Here is a 21,052-nt window from a genome sequence, read left to right on the forward strand (position 1 = left end):
GTGCAGTCAAGCTTAGAGCCAAGGGCCCCTGCTGTCCTAGAGCCATGGCTCCACTCGTTCCTACTGGATTCATTTCACTTCACTGACAACTAGTTCCCTCAGCTGTAAAATGCGGATTATCCTGAACAGTTGGCAACTCAGCCCATCAGATTCACTGGGTGTCTGTGAGCACAAATTGTGCATGGTCAGAGTGGCAAGTGTTGCTAGGAGCTCTGCAGTCCCCAGCAGCACCGTCACTTTGATTGTCCCTCCCTGGGTCTTCCTGACCCTGCAAATGCTCAGAAATGTTGCTAAATTTCATAGGATCAAATTGATCCCTTATCCCACGTCAGCCCTCCCCGCTGGCTTGCAGACCACATCTGAGTTTTCCACCTCTGGGGCTGGAGACAAGTACAGGTTTGTCTAAGAAGAGGATATATGGAGATAGCAAAATGATTTTTTTTTTTTTTTTCCCAGAATGGAAGCAAACCAACCAGCTGGTTCTTTCAACATGGGCACTTAATTGTAGAAACTACTTTGAGAAATGGTCATCTACACATCAGGAAGGCCCAAAGACTACAGCTCCCAGCCTGTGGTAACTTGAAAGCCCCCCCAGCCCCACCCTTCTCTCCACCAGACCCTGGGGCTTCCTACTGCCTGGGACAAGATGTCTGAGCTGAAGTTCGGTGTTGGGGTCCGAGAAGTGTCCTTATTTAGGCGGCAGCTGGGCCCCTGCGTGCGTCCCTGCACAGGCAGAGTGAGGGGAAGTGGGCAGAGCCTCCCAGAGAAGAGATCCCAGGAACCAAAGAAGGGAACACACTTCCTACCAGGAAGCAAAGAGTGGAGGAATGAAAGCTACAGCTCAAAGGAGAGAAGAGGGACCCTTTACTACTCTAGCCTCCTATGTCTGAAATAACCGTGTGGGTGCAGACACGAGGTCATGAGTGCCGACGGCAGAGGGGAGATGAGGGAAGCAGGAGGGCCCTGTTTTGTGGGTTCTGGAGACTAAGACAGGGATGACCCCTCAAGGGCACTTAGTTGCAGGGAGCCAGCCCTACGGACGACCCCCCAGTACAAGGCCTCAGAAACTTTATGATTTATGCATAATTTTTGACGACATAACACATACACATAAGCATGGGTTGGCAAAAACATGAAAAAAAAAGACAGTAAATGCATAGCAAAAAAAAAAAAAAAAAAAGAGGGTCTTTTCTAATGTAATGTAATCATCCTAAATGCAGGGAAAAAAAAGGTTGACCAACCCAGGCCCTGGGCAGAGCCCCCACCCCCACAAGAAGGACTTCCACAAGGAAAAGTGCCCAAGTTAAACCTACAGACCAAGGGCAAGCTCCACCTCCCTGGGGAAGTCCCAAGGAGCGGAAGGATCTGGGGCTGGTCTCTGGGTAGCTCCTGCCTCCCCTTCTATGCAGGACAATGGTCAGGTGCGGAGTACCCTCTGCTGGGTCTCTCTGTGCTGTCCTACTTGTCCACTGGTAGCCATCAGGGTTCTGAGCCTGGGGTTGGGGTGGCTGATGAAGGCAGGACCAATCCCCCACCGATGCCATGAGAAGACCTTGGCTCCTTCTAACCTGCCCTCTTCTTAAAAAACTGAGGAGGCAACACATTTTCTACCTTGCTTATGGACAGACCACTAGACTGTCCTCCAATGTTCTGTGCCCATCTGGCCCTTCCAGCCAACCACAGGGGATCGACCTTCCTCATCAGCATCAGAAAGGTCCCCAAACCCCATACCCCAACCAGCTGGTCATTCTCGGGATGATCAGGCAAGATGGGTGAAAGAGAAGATGCTTAGACTCAGAACAGGTGGAAGGCTGGGGGAAGGCTGACAGAACGAGTGGGACAAGCTGTTAGTGACTCCAGAAATACTTGTAGAAAGCAAGCCAAATGGCCATGGAAGTGGAGAAAACCCATGCTCAATGATAAGGGTTGCCCCCAAACCCCCTGGATCTCAAACATATCAGTGTACATCTGCTCAGGGGGGAGGAGGGGGAGCTGCAGGAGGAAAACCAGACCCAGAGATAAAGCTGCCCTGAAAGAAGGTAGAAAAGAGGAAGGACTCCCCCCTTCCAATACCCAGACCAGCAAAAATGTCCACCTGGCTCGCCAGTCAGGCTTGAGCAACTTGCACACACTGGGCTGGTGGTGGGGACATCAGGCAACGGTGCATCCAGTGGCATTCATGAACTTCCCACAGACCCAAGATCCCCAAAGGAAACCCAACTGCTCAACAACGAAGGCCCTAATTACCCTAAGGAATCTGGTGTTTTCCACCTTGATTTTGCTAGTGCGACCCAGGATCTGACCATCTCATCCTCTCTTTCTTCCCTCCCACCACGCAGATTAGCAGCTGGGTTGGCTGAATAGGCGGGCAGCTACATTTTAAGGGCACTTTAATCAGAAAGAAATCTTGCAAATACCCTGTCCGCGAAATACCTAGGCCTTCTCCTGTGATTCGGGTGCAGGGCCCACACAGCTGTTGGAAGTGACAATGGCATTCACATGAAGGTACTTACAAGTAGATGCTGGACTCATTGCCTCCCATGTCCGGAGACTGAAGTTTCTGCACAAGGATAACGATGATGCCAATGAAGAGAACAAAGTTAACCTGAAGAGCAAAGAAAAATAGAACTGATCCCGGGCCAAGACTTGCCGCAGCCCTGCCTCGGCCTGGCCTGTTACAGCCTCAGCCCTCCCTGATCAGTCAAAATCCCATCTCGACTTATAATTCAAGCTGGTGGCAGGAGAACACGCGTTTACCTCACCACCTACTAGTGCTAAAATGACAGAAAAGAGCAAAGAACATGAATTTCATAGGAATCATGAGGAATAGGAAAGATTATCCGGAGTGAGCCAGAAAAACAGCCAATTTCTGGTAGAGTAAGAGCAAACAGGATCGGGGTGATGGAAAACAACGCCCAACAGATAGAAAAGAGGCTCCCGCAGAGGTGGGAACTGTCCTCTGGAGAAACTCCAAGTTCAAAGAATGGAACATGGGGAACCAGAATGGATGGCCATAAGCATGATTAATTAAAGAGATGCCCGGGAATAGCAATAATAGCCTTTACCTTCAGAGAAAGATCAGGGACAAAAATCTCTCTAAACAGTGAGAAAGCAAAGGGGACAGGGAGCCAATAAATGGAAACAAGGCATAAGGTGAGGATCACATGGCAACAGCCTCTGAAAGTAGCCAAAGCAGCTACAGCCGGAGGAAAAAAATGGAGAGCTTGACACTAAAAAATGTAGAGCTTGACACTAACTTAACAATAACGTGACACTAAAAATACTAAATACTGAAGACAAAATAATTAAGCATTCAAATCAAAAGCTAAGGGGAAAGTGCCACCCATTTAACTTATATAAGAAGGAAATTACTGAAGATAAAAATTCATTATAAAAAGTTGGGAAAAAGTAGATTTGATCAATAAAAACTTTATTTGGGGGTCTTGTTGGTTTGTTTCCACATTCTCCACGACGGTAGTTCTCCCAGTCTTATCCCTCACTCCAAGCCCTGGGCCCCAACAGTCCCGGGAATTCAGCACAGAACCTGCTGCTCCCTGCAGAGGTTAGTCAGTCCAGAAGGAGAACATGCAAGTAAACAAATTTAGGGATGAGAAGGAGAACAAGACAACAGATGTATAGAATATTCTGAATCATAAGAGAAAATCAAACAAAATGGGAAAGTAGAAAATAACAAAACAAACCAAGGAGGTGTAGAAAATCTAAGTAGAGAAATGACCTCAGGAGAAATTTTAAAAAGTAATCAAAGACATAAGCATTAAAAGGCTCGGGGCCAGTTAACTTTACAGACCAGTTTCATAACACCTTTAGGGAAGATGTCATTTACAGGCTATGTCACTGTTTAAAAGCAAATAAAAAGACAACCTCACAAGTTGCTTATTAGGCTAACAAAACTCCACTACAAATCCCAGACAACAGGGCACCTCAGTGGCTCAGTAGTCAAGCATCTGACTTCGGCTCAGGTCATGATCTCATGGTCCTGGGATTGAGCCCTGCATCAGGCTCCCTGCTCAGCGGGAAGCCTGCTTCTCCCTATCCTACTCCCCCTGCTGTGTTCCCTCTCTCGCTGTGTCTCCTTCTATCAAATACATAAAATCTTTAAAAAACAAAACAAAACAGAAAAACAAATCCCAGACAACAAAGAAAGCATACAGATATACATGCACACACACACAAACACACAGACCCAGAGAACTTACAAAGAGTAATGCAAAAACTATAAATAAGATTACTAACAAATAGAATTTATCACTGCATTAAAAGAACAAACAGATCATGGCCTAAAGGTTTTATAACAGAAATGCAAAAAAATTCAAAAAAAAAAACCCAAGAAAGTCAAAATCTAATATTTCTTACACTAACAGATTAAAACAATAAGCTACCTTTATCCCCCGTAAGACTAGTGAATAGTTCAATGATCAAAGAATCAACAAAGACATGAGAAATGAGCAATCTTGGATTCTGCTCATTTGACATCTATGAAAAAAATTTTTTAAAGATTTATTTATTTATTTATTTGAGAGAGAGAGAGAGATCACAAGTAGGCAGAGAGGCAGGCAGAGAGAGGGGGAAGCAGGCTCCCCGCTGAGCCCAATGTGGGGCTCAATCCCAGGATCATGACCTGAATCGCAGACAGAAGCTTAACACACTTAGCCACCCAGGCATCCCATCTATGAAAATGTTAAAAATACATACCCTTTGTCCCAGAAATTCCACTCCTAGAGATTTATTCTAAAGACATATTCACACACACAGATATGCACAAATATATCCATCGTGGCATTGTTCATAAGAAGAAAAACTGGAATATTGTAAAAGTCCATCACTAAGGGAAGAGACCACTTTAAAAAAATGTTTCCAAAACACATTTGATTTCCGAATTTTTTTTTAAAAATACACACTAAAATAAGCCAGAAATAGAAACTTTCTTAATTTAATGAAGAATAACTACTCAAAACTATATAGCAAACACCATCCTCATCCAGACCAAGGAATAGGGGTGCCTGCATGGCTCAGTCGGTTAAGCATCTGCCTTCAGCTCAGGTCATGATCTCGGGGTCCTGGGATCGAGCTCTGCATCAGGCTCCTTGCTCGGCAGGAGGCCTGCTTTCCCTCTCTCACTCACCCGGCTTGCTACTGCTCTCTCTCTGTCAAATAAATAAATAAAGTCTTAAAAAAGAAAGAAAGAAAAAGTAACCAAGAAAAGAAAAAATACACAAAAACCAATTGCTTCCTTATGCACCAGCTGTAACCCACTAGAACATACAATGACAGGACGAGTCCCAGACACAATACAAACCCAAACTGGAAAACACTCTAAGATTTTATTTATTTATTTGACAGACAGAGATAACAAGAAGGCAGAGAGGCAGGCAGAGAGGCAGGCAGAGAGAGAGAGGGAAGTAGGTTCCCTGCTGAGCAGAGAGCCCTATGTGGGACTCGATCCCAGGACCCTGAGATCATGACCTGAGCTGAAAGCAGAGGCTTTAACCCACTGAGCCACCTGGGCGCCCCTGGAAAACACTCCAGAGCTAAACTGAACAAGATGATGGAAAAGCTGTACAAAATGACTCCACGGGAAAGACTGAGTCAATGGAGAAGGATCAGGCCATGTTCTTGGAGAGGAAGACTCCATATTTTAAGAAAATCACTTCTCCAAATTAATTTATAGATTTAATGCAATTTCTCTAAACATCTCCACCACCCTCTTTTTGCAGCTTGACAAGGATACTTGACAGTTCACCTGAAAGAATGAATGTGTAAGAAAATTTTGAAGGAAAAAAAGAATGAAGAAGAGGATATTATAACATATTTGATTTAGACATCAAAACCTGCTACCAGGTTATAATAACTATCACAAGGAGGCATTCACTGCAGAAACAGCCAAATAGATTAGTAGCATAGCACTGAATACCGGTAGAATATACTGAATATTCATGATAAAAGGACATTTCAACATAATTGAAAAACGATGGTCTATTTAATAAAAAGATGAGAGGGTAGAATATCCACTGGGAGAAAAAATAAAAAACTAAAGATGATTAGATATCATTTCAGATCAAAGAAATAAAAATTCAGCTAGATTTGGGACAAATATATAAAAATCCAACCCATAAAAATGTTATAAAACAACTAAGAATACTTCTATGTCTTAGGATGGGAAAAGGCTCCCATAATAAGATACAAGTTTCAGAACTTATGAAGACAAAACTTGACAGTTTGTATAAAACTATGCAGACTTGGAAATATACTTACAACATACTTAACAAATAAAGCGTTACTATCTTTGAAACAATTAGGAAGATAACTAAGCAAAGCAACCAAAAGAGAAATGAGCAAGAGAAATAAACAGATAATGACCAGAATAAAAGCAAATTGTCAATAAATGTCTGGGGGAAAAGTACCTCACTGCACTAGCAATATGGAGAAATTCACATTAAAACAATGAGCTACCATCATTCCCCAGGAGCTTGTGCAAAAATTTAAATGATTGGTATTATAAGCACTGACAAAGAGGTACTCTTTCCCACCCAACAATTCCATTTCTAGAGATTTAGTCTAAAGAAATACTCATGTTCAAAACTATGCACAGAATTGCTCCTAGTAGCATTTTTTCATTATGAGGGAAAAATGAGAAAATATAAATGTCCAACACTAATGGACTAGCTACATAACTAGTGTCTCCATGTTGCCAAATATAATGTAGCCAGGAAAAAGGAGAAGGCTGGCTTATGCAGTGGCCTCTGTATTTGTCCCCTTCTCCTGCCTTCTGTCCAGGCCCCTGTCTCTTCCCCATCCTTGCCCAAGGATACTCACCATTATGGAGCCAACCACAGGGCCTTTGATCACCCACCACAGAGCTGTGTTGTCATTCATATCCCAGCAGCTGAAAGACAGAAAGATGAGAGATTAAGCTCAGTGCTGGGATGCCTACAAGCCAATGCTGACAGCCCCACTGTGGCCCTTTTCCCTTGCAGCTGTCTGAGGACGGGCTGGCTGGAAAAAGAGTTTTCAGGCATGCTGCAGACCGGAGCCCAGCTCTGGTTCTTCTAGTGTCCTGGTCCTTGCGTCTTAGAATCACCAGTGGGTTCCTGGGCAAGGGCCATGCCCTTCAGGATTGTGAAGGTGCGGCCTCACCCTCAACAGCCTTCCTCCCCTCCCCGAAAGGAAAACAGGACGCTCAGAGCTGGGCCCAGCCATGGAGAGGGCCTCTGAAACCTTGCACATTCTCACTAGGATCCGGCAGAGATGTGGCTGGGTAGGTCCATCAGTGGTGCAAGCAGGGTACAGTCAGGGGAAGGTGATTGGGGTGCAGTCAGGGGCTATTAACTTGAAGTCAGGGGAGCCACTGAGGCCCATCTCTAAGAACCTTCTCGGGGCTCTGGGCCCTGGCTCTTGGGCACGTACTCACCCTGTGTCATCGAAGTAGAGCCTCAGCATAGCCCACACAGACACACACACAGTTGGGGTCCCTGGGAGAACAAGAAAAGAAGCCTGGTGACAACAAGAAAACCAACAGGCCCTGGGGTCCCCTCAGATTTGGGCTCCCAGGGGGTTTCTAACCCATGGGGCAGGTCTCTCTTTCAGACCTGGAGTCTTGGGGACCCTAACTGTTCCTCACACCTCTGCCTCTGCATGTCCACGTATCCCTCAGAACTTTGTCTATCTCACTTCTCAGAAGAACCCCTGTGCGTACCATGTCTTTTAGACAGTGGGCTTTCAATGGGCAGGAAGAGCAAGAAAGGGTCCAAGAACCAGAGATGCCATCAGCTGCGGACAGGGCAGCACCTCCCTTCCCTGACCTAACATTCCCTGACAGCAGGACCAAGGACATACCTGCCCATGAGGCCTGAGCCATGTGGCCTGAGCACTGGCCACAGTCAGTGACCTACCCCAGCCTATGATGGTGTACCAGTAGAAGTATCTCCTCTCAGGAAAGAAGGTCTCCACTAGCAGGGTGAAGAGGTACAGACCCTCGATGAACAGCCAGAAGTAGTTCGACACGACACAGTAGTGGAAGAAAACCATTATAGCCTTGCATTCCACCTGCAGAGAGGGTGGGGAAGGTGAGGGAGGCATGAAGCCCCCACTGCTGACTCCTACCCAGCCCAGCAGGAGCACAGAGAATCCTGGGGGTCCTTCTGCTCAGGCACGCTTGGGCTCAAGCATCCCACAGATCTGCAAGACTCAGATTCCTGGATTCGAAGAGTTAAAAATGGCAGCACCCTATGATTCTGAGTTGAAGCTGTCCACAGAGGCAACTCCAGGCGTGTCAGAAAAGGATGGGGGGAGGGCAAGCAGGGGGCCCACTCCTCTCCCCAGGTTCATTCTCCCCCAACTTTCCTGCTCCTTCTCCTCTGCTTTTCCAACCCTGCATCCTCATCAGTAGGGGAGTACAGAGGACCCTGAAGGAGGCTTCTTAGTCAAATGAAGTTTTTAGACATCAATGGGGAGACTCCTGGTCCCAGAAATCTCAGACAGAGGGGCCCACCCCGGCCCCTCCAAGTGTGCTCTCTTGGGTCAAGCCGCTGTGCTCTGGGCTGTTCTTTCCATCTTGTTCCACCAAAACCTATATCCTCTGCTTACCTCCAAAGGTATGAGAACTGGGGAGATGTTCTGGAGAGATCCCAACCAAGCAGCCCCTCAGCTCTGTCGCCAGTTAGTGAAATGACGAGAGGCCAGGCAAACCCTCTCTCCTTGGGCCACCGAGACTCAGTGTTTCCACCTGACCCTCCACATTGGCTCTGTCACGTGTGTCAAGTACACACACAGACTGAGGGACAGGAAATGACATCGAGCTGGGGTCTCACTGGTTGCTAGCAACTCGTGGTCCTTCCTGGATTTCTGTGTTCCCTGGGGACAGTCACTGTCCCAGCAGGTAAGTACCTGGAGGGTAGAGGGGGTGGGGGGGGGGTCACAGGGAAGGGGGCCCTGGAAGGGCTTTCCTGCCAGGGTTCCACACACTCACGGTGGAGATGAAGCAGTGGTTGCTGTCCTGCTCTGCGTAGAGGATCCAGTCTTTGATGAAGACAGAGATGGCCCTCAGCATGAACGACACGAACAGGTTCATGTGGATGAAATTGCGCGTGCAGTGCAGCTTCCTAACCCAGCAGGCCGGGGGAAGAAGAGGCCTTGAGGTGAGGAGCCCCGTGGCACCCCCTCCTCCGCTCCAAGCTCTGCTCTGGGCCAGCTCCACGGCTCTGACTCGGGGGCTCCCACCTTTCCACCTCTCTACATCCTCCCTCACAGCCAGGCTGTTGTTGCCTCGCTCCGTGACTCTGAGACACCAGACTTTCCCCTCCTGTGGCCTCTGTCCCTTGGACCAGGAAGGTAAAAGTGAGGCATGGGGGTCTCCTGCCCAGGTTCCCCTTGCTGCGTGGCCCTGGATACATCAGTTGCCCTCTCTTGGATGGAGTTTCCCACCTGTTAGTGTAGGGGTGGGGGAAACACCTTCTAAGGGTCCTCCAGGGCTGACATCCAGGGGAGAGGGTAGGGGTGGGTAGGACAGAGCCAGGGCTCTGAGCTATGATGCTGCTACTCTGAATGCTGCTGGTGTGTGGGTGGCGGGGGTGTGGGGTCTTACCGGAAACGACAAAGGATGACCATGGCAGTGGTGAGGGTGACAAGGGATGTGCTGTAACCAACTGTGTACAGGGCCTTGACTGACAAGTAGTAATAATCCTGGAGCAAAGCACAAAACATCCAGGGCTCCGCATGGAAGCTGCTCCAGCCCCCAGCTCCCTCAGACCAGGGCCTGCCTACTCTGGGGGCCCACCACCCAGCTCCACCTTCCTTTCTTCACCTCTAGCTGATCTCATCTCCTCCTTTCCCCCCACCCCCGGGCCTCGACTACCCTGTCCTCCACCCTCTCCCCACAAGCTTCCTCCTCCCCTCCACAGGCTCTCTACTGTCAATGCTCAGTAAATGCTTGCTGAGTGCAGGGGCACTGACCCACCAGAAAAGGCATCAACCTTGGCCTGGAGAAGTGTCCAGGAGGCCCCCAGCTGGGCCCAGCTTCAACCCTTCGGTTGCTGGGCCACAGGAAGGATGAGCGGCCTGGAAGAGGAGCCAGGGAGGTAGGGGACATGTGGTGGGGGCTGGGGGACCTCAGGAAGAAAAGCAGATGCTTCTTGGCCCAGAATGAACGAACAAAAACCTTGCCCTCTGTGTGTCTGGCTTGGCTATGCAGCAGGTGCTCCCGTGCTTCCTAGGGAGAGACCTGTAGGCCCAACAGGAGCCAAGGTCTTTGGTGGGAACACCTGGTCACCAGCCTCCACAGCCCAACCTCTGCCACCTCCACAAAGGGACAACTACTCACCTGGTCCCCGGGCTCGTATTCATCATAGTCATCAAACCCACATGCATCTACGTAATGAGGGAAGGGCTCTGACCATCCATCCTCTGTGCAGTTCCGGCTCACCACCCTCATGTCTGCAGCAGAAGAAACACTCAGCGAGGCATGGGAATGATTAAGAAAACCCTGCAATTCTTACTTGAAAATTACTTCTTAAGTGGGAATTTCTAGAAACCGCATATGCACATCTGGGAAGCGCGGTGGTTGAAGGTTCATGAAATTTTCCACTGTCTGAGGGAACATAGTGCTTGCTAGTGACCTCTAGCTCAGCCTGGACGTGAAGGACACTGGGGAGGACAAGGCACAGCTGATCTCTTAACAAGGGCCAAGAGAACCGAGCCTCCCTCTCTCTGGACCTGGGAAGTGCCCTGGCGCCTTCCCCAGGCCATGGGTCAGCACTCTTCAAACGTCAGCAAACAGAAAAGAATGACATGAGATCACCATTGCAGACTCCAGCAGCCACAGCTCTCCAACCCAGGAATTCTGGTCCAGGAATCAGCTCAAGTGACCTTGGGGCAGGAGAGCCCCTCAGACATTGGGAGCTCTGTGCCTTACAGCAGCTCCAGAGCTCCTGCACCAAGCCATGTATGGCTTGTTTGATTAACAAGGACCAGACTTCCATTAACCTAGCGCCAGATCTTATTAAGATATGTATTCAGGTTTAAAAAAAAACAACAACTTTTGTCTTCTCAGGTTTAGAGGTCTGTTTCCTCTCACTAATGTACTTTAATTTCCTTTTGATAGACTTTAAAGGCCATTTTGTAGGACACCAAAGGGGAAAGAGTCATTTACAGTCTGTAGGGTGGAATTTAGATTGGTTTTTGCCCCGCCTGGGGCCTTTTAGCCTTTAATGATTGCTCATCTCATCTTCCCCTCTCCAGATTGTCTGCAAGGGTGAACCACAGATGTTCCATGGAGGGGAGAAGGTCAGCAGCCCCCTATTCCTCCAGCCTTGGACTCTGGCCCTGACCAACCCTGGTTCCCAGACTGGCTTCCTGGAAGTTTACCTGGTATATCACGACACGTGGCAATGGTTCTTTTTTCACAGGACTCAGGGGCCAGAAACTTGTGTACAAGACACTTTCACAGAAGAGGGGCCCCAGCACCCATGTTGCTGGACAGTTCCCCCTGCTGGGGCCAAGGCCACCTCTGGGGAGGTCAGGAAGGAGGCAAGGGCAGAGGCCAAGACAGGAATCCCCTCTGCTCTTCCAACCCTGCATCCTTGCCAGTAGAGTTGGAAGAAATGAGTCCAGTTCTTTTTTGCCAAGAGAGTCAAAAACACACTTGCTGGGACTCTGGGAAGAAGCAGAGGGTGAGTGACCCTGCCACAGAAGACAGCTCTGCCCAGAGTGGGGAGACGACGGGTCTCCATCGCTTCTCGAATTCGAAGTCCTATGACATAGGACAAGGAGGATGTGTGGCAGGCCCAGGGAGAGGAGTCCATTTGGATGCCATATTCCTCCTTCTTCCAGCAAATCCATGTCAAGCTGTGACTGGCGACCTCCTTCCAAGTCCTCTGAAAGTCTTCATGCCCCAGGAGAGTCATGACCGTGGCCATGGGCCTCCTCTCCTCTGTGCTTTGCCCACAGCAAGGTGGTGGGAAGAGGAAAGGGAAGCTGCTTTGAAAAAGCAATTATTTAAAAGTGTCCCGGAGGTAGAAGCCATTTCCTTTCTTTTATTTTTCTCCTTTCTCCGTTTCTTTTTATAAGACAGTGTGGGCACAGAACCGTATAAATCTTTTTGTTCAGAACTCTTCCACGAATTTGTCACGCTATTGTTCTGAAGGAAATCTCTAGAAGACGGAGTACTCTCTAGATTGTCAGAACCTTACAGTGACTGCACCCACATCACTAGACTCTTACCCCAGCAATTCCATAGGAGCACAGGGTTTTAGGGCACTGGTTCTCAAAATGGGCACCCCTACCCAGACAGGCCCCTCAGCAGCACTGGGAAGACAGGCTGGAAATGCACATTCTCAGCGCCTCCCCGCCCCAGGCCAGCTAAATCAGAGACTCTAGGGGCAGGGAATCAGAGTTTTGATGAGCCGCCTAGGTGACTGAGGTCACAGTTGAAGTTGGAGAACCACCGTTGCCCCTGATTGAGTTCCAAACTTTCAGGGGCCCTTGAACCTAGGGTGTCTGTATTTGGAGTCCCTAGTGTGGCTTTGAGAGATCTGTGCTCCCAGAAATCATACACACAATGCTCTGTCTGGGCCCATGAGTGCAAGTTTCCGTGGAGAAAATCCACACCTTCTACAGGGAAGGAAAAGGACCCACTAAAGATCCCACAGCCACAGAAGCCCCCACCCGCCCTGGACCTGGGCCCCTCAAGCTCCTGTGCCAGCCCATGCCCTCCCTCCAGCCAGGCCATGGTGGGCCCCAGTTGATGCCCTCACCTGAGAGATCCAAGGAGTTACTGTCAGGGAAATCGAACTCTCCTGCAAAGCACAGAAGCGGGCATGAGTCAGCACGCACGGCCCTCCGTGTACCAGATCTATGCGTGGTACACTCTCTACCCTGGAAGGTCAAGGCCATTCCAGGTCTGAAGGACAGAGGTGGGGTCTCTGCCAAAAGGCTGCAGTGCACACAGGAGCCGCACCCCTCTCCGACACAGCGTGCCCTCCAGCATCAATCCCATTTGCTTTGTACTGCAGTGATGCTAAGGACGGCCCATGACTCAGTTCTCCCCACTGGGCCACAGGAAGTGGAAGCAGAACAGAGTCGGGGAGGTGGGAGGGCCTCCAGACCGGGAGAGGAGTGCAAAAGGATGACTGGGTCTTTTCCAGAAAAAAGCAGGAATAGCTACATGGGTCCTGGGCTTGGGTTTCTTCTTGGGTCCACAAGCCTCCATCTCAGCCCCAAACCTGTCTCATCCGAGGGGGCACCCAGGACTTCATCCACGGACATTTTTTCTCCTCTCTCCTGATTATTCCACCTCCATCCTTTTCTCATGACAAAGCCCCTGAAAGCAATGATCCCTCCTTTCCATTCCACTTCTAAAAACCCTATTTTCAACACATAGCTGACCTTCCACCCCCTGCCCCCAGGAAGCCTCTCCTGACCTTTCATTATCCTGCCTACATGCTGCACAGCTAGGTATCTCCTGTTCTCAAGCTTGCCTTCCATTCCTACATCAAGGCCACTGAGGATGTCCGCATCTACATGGGCTCACATGCACCTTCAGGGCTGTACCATGCCCATTTTCTATCCTCCACGAGTGTGTCTCATCCTCCCAAATCAGTGCTGAGCGCCCCGAGACCAAGGGCTATGTCTTCCATGTGCCTGTGTCCCCCACCTCCTTGGATGGTTAAGGGCAGGGGATGGGTGTGGGGGGAATCTGGTCCCTGAGGAGCCTCTCATTCCACCCCCACCCATTCCCAGCAGTCAGAACTGGGCTCCCACTGGATGGACAGATGGACAGATGATCAGCGGTCTCTCCTCTCCAAGGTTCCTCTTACCAAAGGTTTCTAGCTTCCACACTGAAACAGAGAAAGAGAGAGAACCCATAGGTGAACCAGGGAGCTAACGCTGGGTCTGTTCTCACAGGGTCCTGCTGATTTCCTCTCTCCTCCACTCCCCATGCCCAAGCTCTGCTGGGGACCCAGGGACATGAGGACTGTAGGCTATGGGTGGGCCAGACACAGGAGACTTCTACCTCTCCTTTCGGAATAGGACCCAGTGAAGGAGAGATGAGCCGAGGTGTTTCAGAGAAGGAGAAATCCCTTCCCCCTATCATCAGTAGCCTAGGAAGCAACAACTGCTATAGTAAGCAGATTCAGCCCTGGGAGCCATGAACTAGAATAAGAAATGCCATTTTCAACTTTCTAAGCAAGTCTCACTAATCCAGGCTTGTGAATGGAGACGCTAAAGGGCCCTGCCTTAATGAGCCATTAAGAATCAGGTGTAAATAACACATTCACGGTGCAATTGTCAGAGGGAGGGGACACAGTGGGAAGGGAAGTTTTCCTTAGCATCTTAGTTCACCACTGATTCATTCTGCCTTTTTGTTGTTGTTGAAAAGCAGCCGTCTCGCCATGGTACCTGACCCAAAGCAGACGTTCAAGAGACCTCAGGTAAATGATGAATGAGAGGAGTACATGAACAAAAGAAGTGAGGAAGGCGGTTTCCACAGGAATGCAGCAGCCATGTGGCTGAGTCACCGGCTGCCACCGCACCGATGTCCCCTGTGCACACTCTACCGCGCACTCCTGCACCGCTTTGCCTCTAATTCCAAATTCACTTCCTGTCTGGCTCTGGGGCACACCCAGTCCCCCAGCTGTCAGGATGGGAGAGCCCGGGGCATCCTCCTTCTGGGCTGGGGGATCTGGAGGCGGGAGGTGGGGCTGAACACCCCAGAAGGGGAAGTAACAGGGAGGGGGAGCTAAACCCTGCCTCCCTTGGTCTTCAGATGGGGCCCCACACCCCAGCATACGGCCACTCTCTGCCACCTCCCACATGCACCTGCCCCTCCAGGCAGGGTCACAGTTGCTGGCGTTCTGGAAGTGAAATAGAATGTGCCTCTGCCTCTGATAGACAGGTCAGAGGTTGGAGGTAGGCAGGACTCCATAATGGAGTGGAGCTCAGAGGTTCTCCAGTTCTAGAAGTACCCTGGCCTAAGCCTTAGGCAGGCAGCCTCAGGAAGCTGAGGGTCAGGTGGCAAGGTCATGTGCATGAGCACACAAGTGACTCAGATGCCTCTCACCCCCTCAAAAGGCCCTGCCCTCCATCCTCCCCTAAATAAGGCCCCATCCCTGGGCTCAGCAGTCTGTGGACATGTTCTCAGGACATCACCTGCCTAGGGCCCATCCCTGCCTAACTTGGTGTCCTGCTTCCCTCCACAGCCACAGGAGTGGGGTGGAGGAGCAGGGCAGGGCTCTAGGCCCTTCCCAGGGCTTGGGAGGCCTGGCTAGGAGCAACCTTCCTCAGGAGTCTACAAGGTTCCAGCTGAAAGGTGGAACTGGCCTAGAGAGCCCAGTGGACTCACACCCAAAGAAGAGATCTGCATGAATCCATCTTAGTCAGACCCCTTCCCTTGGAGATGCGGTCAGTAAAGCCTTATGCCTTTGTGAGGAGCACCACCCCCCCCACTTGTGCCTCCATCCCTACATCCTGAGTCACACAGCTCAGCCACTGCCCAACCCTAGGACTCTCAAATGGGTCTGGGGCCCCTGAATATCTCCACAGCTCATCAATGCTCCACACCCCTAAGACCTCAAACACAGGCATGTCCCAAGCAGAGCTCTTTGTGATACCATACCTAGTTTCTAAGTGGGTATGTGAGTGTGGACATGGGGGAGTGTCTTGTGTGCGACTGCCAGAGAGTGTCTCACTGTGTGTCCATCTCTGGACACACAGCCTGGCCTCACCCACAAGGCCCCATCTCCAGGGCATCCTGGGAGCCATGTCTGTGGGCGCTTCCATGTCCCTGTGTGGACCAGGGTCTGTACTCTCATGTTCCTGCTAGCATGGGAGCTCTGGAATGGGGAACATGGCTGCAGGGGGTCCTAGGTCCTGGGTACTAGTGTCCCAGGAAGGCCTGGGGCCAAGTGTGGGGTGAAGGCTAGACCAATCATGGCCTAGGGAAGCCCCAGGGGGAAACTCACTTTGGTCTGGGTTGAAGATTCGGAAGAATTCAGGGCAGCTGACCAGGACCATCTCGCCCACATGGGCAGGCTTCCAACACGTGAGGTTGTCCCACATCCCAGGGCAGCCTATGGAGGAGAGAACCATAGTGAGAGGGGGCCCAGCCCCACACCAACCACACTCACCACACTCATGCAGTTGGGCACACACACACACCCTGGTGAGTCAGGCCCCTGAGGGGGGAGGTAACAGTTTCAGGGAGAGAAGGTGAGGCTCACTGTGTGAGGCAGGGCTCAGCCTCATCCCTGGAAGACCCCTCAAAGAGGAGCTGGGACATTTCAGGGGCTCCTGGAGTGGAGAGGGAGCTCTCACCTGATTTTCCATCTCTCACAGCCCCATAGTGCCAGGAGGACTATGGGGAAGGGAGAAGCAGGCCCATAGAAGGCCAGGGCGGGATCACCACACACGAGATGCTGGGGGGTCCTTGGAGCACCCCACTATCTCTCCACACCAGCTCCCCTAGTCCTCCCAGCCTCCAGCATCATGATGGGGTCCAGCTTTAGCTCAGCCTCCTTGGTGGGCCCTCCCTGCCTCTAGAGGAGTTCCAGGAACTGGCTGGTCTCAGGGTGCTGCTCCAGGCCTGCCCCTGCCTTCCAGAGATCAGGGCTCTGAGCGGTCTGACAAGGAAGAGGGCAAAGCTGGCCAGGCAGAGGCCTGCGTGGCCAAGGCCTGGGACTTTGAAGGGACTCAGAGCCCAAAGACAGAAGAGGCCAGTGCAGTAGTGGCACAGGCCCAACTCAGGTGAATGTTGAGGGCTGGAGGGGGAGCAAGGGCAGACCAAGGGGTGTTTAGGAATCACCCAGACTTGGTGCATCTCCAGACACATGCTGCCAGGAACAAGAGAAAGATGGCAAGCTTGATGACCAGGTACTAATTTGGGGGCTCAGCGGACCCTCCTGTCCCTCTGCCCACCCTGTATCCTCTGTCTCTCTCTCCTTCCACCCCTGCCAGCCTTTCCTGGGAGGTCTGGGCAACTCCATGGCTGCTCCCTCACCTCCCTTCATGCTCCACCCCTTCCTCTGACGCTATCCCTCCTCTCCGATGAGGTGCCTCTGGCCACCAGCTGCCCACGTCTTCACCCTCCTGATGGGTCTGCCTTGCCCACCTTAACTGAACACAGATATACCAGTGGCCACCATGCCCCCGGAGCCTCACTGCTCCCACCTTGGACAAGATCACTGGCTCATGGACTTAGGGACAGAGCTATACACAGACAACCCCGGATCCTGAGACCTGCACTCCCTGAAAACAGGCTGGATATCCCCACCATGAAAGGCCGCAAGTAATCCAAACCCAGCCTGCCCAAGACTCCACTCAGCATCTTCCACTACAGCCCTGTTTCCTGTCTCAGCCCCAGCTAGACAGACTTGAAGCCACTTCAGCCCGTCTGGCCAACCTAGTCATCTTCAGACTTTAGCAAGCACCCTTAACCCACGTGATTAACTAAACCTTTCTTTGTACACCTAGAGATGATGCATTCTTTCCTAGAAGAGAACACAGCCCTTCTGCACCAGTCACCAGACCCTGCTGTATGACCTGTGGGCACCCCGATAATGTCTGCAGCTGGCTTCTGCACGCAATCAAGAAAGGTTACAGACCACTGCCCTCCTGTAACTGCCCTAAACCCCTTTAAATAAATCTCTGGGCCAAGCAGTCACCTCGGAGTTGGCTTTTGGACAAGACTGCCATCTTCCCAAGTGGCAAGTGTCCTGAATAAAGCTCGTATTGCTTTCCAATCAAAACTCATCTCTCAAGTGTTGGCTGTTCAAACAAAGGGCAGCCGAAGTTGGGTTTCGGTAACAGACTGCCCTTGCTATGTCTCCTCCTCCTTCTTGTGCCATATCCAGAGGGCCATCATGTCCGGTTGGTCTGACTGACAAATATATGTGGACACTCGTGTCCTATTCTCCATCCCCTCAGCCCACTGAGTTAAGGGGTAAGCTACCTTTCACTGACACCGTATTCTCCTCACTTGACACCACAAGGCTGTGACAGTGACCTTTTTGAAAGGAAGATCTGGTCAGGACATCCAGCCCACCTGTAGTTGTGCTAACCTTTCAGAGGACCTACCACCTCATGTCCTCAGCATGGCCCCCAAGGCGCAGCCCTTGCTTCCCCCTCTGGCACACAGGGAGAGGGTGAGGCCCTGGGACGGCAGTGCCCCCAGGGAAAGGGCATGAAGTGCGAAGGGCATGAAGAAGGGAGCCCCAGGGAACCAACCACACATTTATCAGGTGGGCAGAGGAAGTGCGAGTGGTGACGTAATTCCCACGAAGGGAAGCAAAGGTGGAGGAGGGAATCGGCCACACGGAGGGTCCGACAGCAGAGTGCAATTTCAGGAAGGGACCCACATCCTGCTGAGGGGTCTAGAAATATGGGCTTTGGAGAGGGTTTCTTTACCAGATCAAGGACAGTCAGAAGGTGACCGACAGTGTCCCACCGCCCAGAGCTGTCATGAGGATTAATGAATTCATCCATGTAAAGCTCTCGGAGCTCCAGGCCCACTCAATGCATGTTCATTGCTGTTACTGGCATTAATTTCATTATTTCAATTAGGCGTCCCTGAGAAGCATTCCCCTGGGAGAGGCCCAGGCGAGGAGATGAAGCAGAGCCCCGCAAGGTGAGGAGAAATTCCAGTGGAGTGTCACAGAGGACGCCTGGGCATGCACTAGGCCTGCAAGGGGGGCCTAGGGCAGACCTCATGGGCTCCCAGCCTGTCAGGGTCCACAATGGACTTAGCCTTTGGACAAGAAGGCACCCAAAGCTTTCAAATGCAGAAAACCTGGTCTCTCAGAATCCAAACCCAGCCACTTTGGAATTCACACCCAGTAACATTGGCCTGTGGTCTCCTGGCTCCTGGGATGACCGAGTTTGGGAGCTGGAAGCCCCACAGAAAATTCTGAGGGAAACAAACCAGAAAGACTAGGTCACTGGGGCCACGTGAGGGGAGCAGGGTCCCAGGTCTCACAGCAGTAGCCAGTTATTGCTGATTCCTGCCCACCCTTCACAGCAGGAAACCAGCCGGCACGTGGCTGGTGATGACATCATGTCCTTGAAAGAGACCCAGCAGTGTATCTTTGGCTGCCATGGCCCACGCGGATCATGGAACGGCCGTGGAGCATGGCTGTGTCTGGCCCATGCCCTAGCAGCCCCAGCCAACAGATGTTCCCTTAATGTGGAACATTAGGCCCTGACCCAACCAGCTGCGACAGCCAGCTGATGCTCCTGAGGTCTCAGGGCCCTTCAGATAAACAGAGCATGCTCCTGAGGGTTGAGGAGCAGGGAAAGATGCAGAGCCCCAGGCAGCAATGCCATGAGGGGCAGTGGGGGCTCCCAGGTGGGAGGTCGGAGGCCTAGAAGCCTGGTTGGGGAATTTGTCCTGCCCCACCTCTCACACCCATCAGGCCCAGGGCCACAGCGGAGCAGGAAACAAATTTGAGAAGGTTGCATGGGAGGGCAGAGGAAGCATAAGGGCCCCTGCAAGGCAGCCTTAAGACTCGAATTCGGTTGACTTCTGCCAAGGGCTCCCTTCATGACGCTGGCAAGTCTCTACCCAGTCCACCCGGACTTAATTTCCCTGTGTGCACTGCCAGGGCGGAGAGTCTCTGAGCATATGCCCAACTCTAGATGACCAGATCTCAAATTAGGAACAGAGGTTCACTCACGACCTGCTGGTGTCCAGAAGGGTGGCCGGGGAGGCCGGGACTGCCCTCCAGGGCCCCACCGCCAGGGCAAGCATCTTCCAGGACCTACCCGCCACGGTGCCCCACCCTACCCCATGGCCTGCCACACTATCGAAGCCTTCCCAGTGCCCTCCTTAGGTTCCTGGCCTGGTTCCCCTCCAGGGACTAAGGTTCCCAGGGGCAATTCCTACAGCACCAGGGCAGGTGGAAAGACTAGAATAGAAATCCATAATCCCAGTGTCTGGGTTTAGGGAACCGCATGGTAAGAATTGGGTATTTGGTCTTAGTCCCAGCTTCCAGGCAAAGCACATAAACCTGTGGAATTTCCTGATAGAGGTAAGGGGAGTGTCTTCAGTTATTCATAAGGCTCTTCCGACCACACCTGAATTTATGCTAATGAGGTGACTCTGGGGCAAAGATGGCTGGTTGCCAGCGGGTACTTTCAGCTGGCAACCAGCTGTACTTCCCTACGTGGGCGGGGAGCTAGAAATTGGGCTAATCACCAAAGGCTAAGGATTTAGGGGATCATACCTACATAACAGAACTTCCATAAAAACCCTAAACAATGGGGTTCAAAGAACTTCTAGGTGGATGAACACATCCACATACTAGCAGAGAGGTGAACCCCGAACTGCACAAGGACAGAAGCTCCTATGCTCCTTCTGGACCTCACTCTACGACCCCCTTCATCTGGCTGTTCATTATATCCTTTATAGTAAACTGGTGAACGTGTTTCCCTGAATTCTGGGAGCCACTACTGCAAATTATTGAAACTGAGAAGGTAGGACATGGGAACCTCCAATTTGTAGTCAAGTCAGACAGAAGCATGGATAAAATGGGGACCCATGATTTGCAAATGGCATCTAAAGTGCGGGAGGGGAGAGTCTTCAGACCGAGTTCTTAGCCAAAGGGTCTGGGCTAACTGCAGACAGTTAGAAGTGAATGAAATTGTAGGGACACCAGTCGAGTGTTCACAGAAGCCTGGAAAACCCACATGTTCGATGTCAGAAATGCTGTGAGTAGAAAAATAGTTTTCCTTTAGGGGACAATGTCCCTGACCCCACTGGGAGCTCACAGCCCTCTGCCCACCCTCCTGCCCTGCATCATAGGGTTTGCAGGAGACCGAGAGGGCCACCTTGGGGCTTCCCAGGATGCTCCACCTCTCAGAGGTGGCGTGGGCTCTAGCTTGTCTCCCCTCCTTGATGGGGCCTGCTCTGAATCCCCCCCAGAAACCCCTTCCAGGAAGATAAGGAGGGAAGAGCCTTGGGTTTCTCTGAGGACAGCAACTCATTTTCCTTCCACCCCCACAGAACACATCCAGTTCTCTATCTCCATCTGTCTCAGACTCTAGTCCC

General features: G+C 51.2%; 1 protein-coding gene across 5 annotated transcripts in view; it reads right to left on the minus strand.

Annotated features, from left to right (window-relative positions):
- Window positions 1-21,052, minus strand: part of ADCYAP1R1 (ADCYAP receptor type I) — a 58,045-nt gene that overhangs the window by 15,341 nt on the left and 21,652 nt on the right. For all 5 annotated transcript variants that reach the window (XM_032305052.1, XM_032305054.1, XM_032305053.1 and 2 more), the window contains exons 4-13: window positions 15,975-16,082; window positions 13,830-13,850; window positions 12,768-12,809; window positions 10,337-10,449; window positions 9,602-9,699; window positions 8,987-9,119; window positions 7,911-8,064; window positions 7,430-7,490; window positions 6,835-6,904; window positions 2,514-2,605 (exon numbers count right to left, since the gene is read on the minus strand). In XM_032305052.1, the coding sequence (XP_032160943.1) occupies window positions 2,514-2,605; window positions 6,835-6,904; window positions 7,430-7,490; window positions 7,911-8,064; window positions 8,987-9,119; window positions 9,602-9,699; window positions 10,337-10,449; window positions 12,768-12,809; window positions 13,830-13,850; window positions 15,975-16,082 (892 nt within the window). The remainder of the gene's footprint in view (window positions 1-2,513; window positions 2,606-6,834; window positions 6,905-7,429; window positions 7,491-7,910; window positions 8,065-8,986; window positions 9,120-9,601; window positions 9,700-10,336; window positions 10,450-12,767; window positions 12,810-13,829; window positions 13,851-15,974; window positions 16,083-21,052) is intronic.

This window comes from Mustela erminea, chromosome 11 (genome assembly GCF_009829155.1).
Source record: "Mustela erminea isolate mMusErm1 chromosome 11, mMusErm1.Pri, whole genome shotgun sequence".
Classification (NCBI taxonomy): domain Eukaryota; kingdom Metazoa; phylum Chordata; class Mammalia; order Carnivora; family Mustelidae; genus Mustela; species Mustela erminea.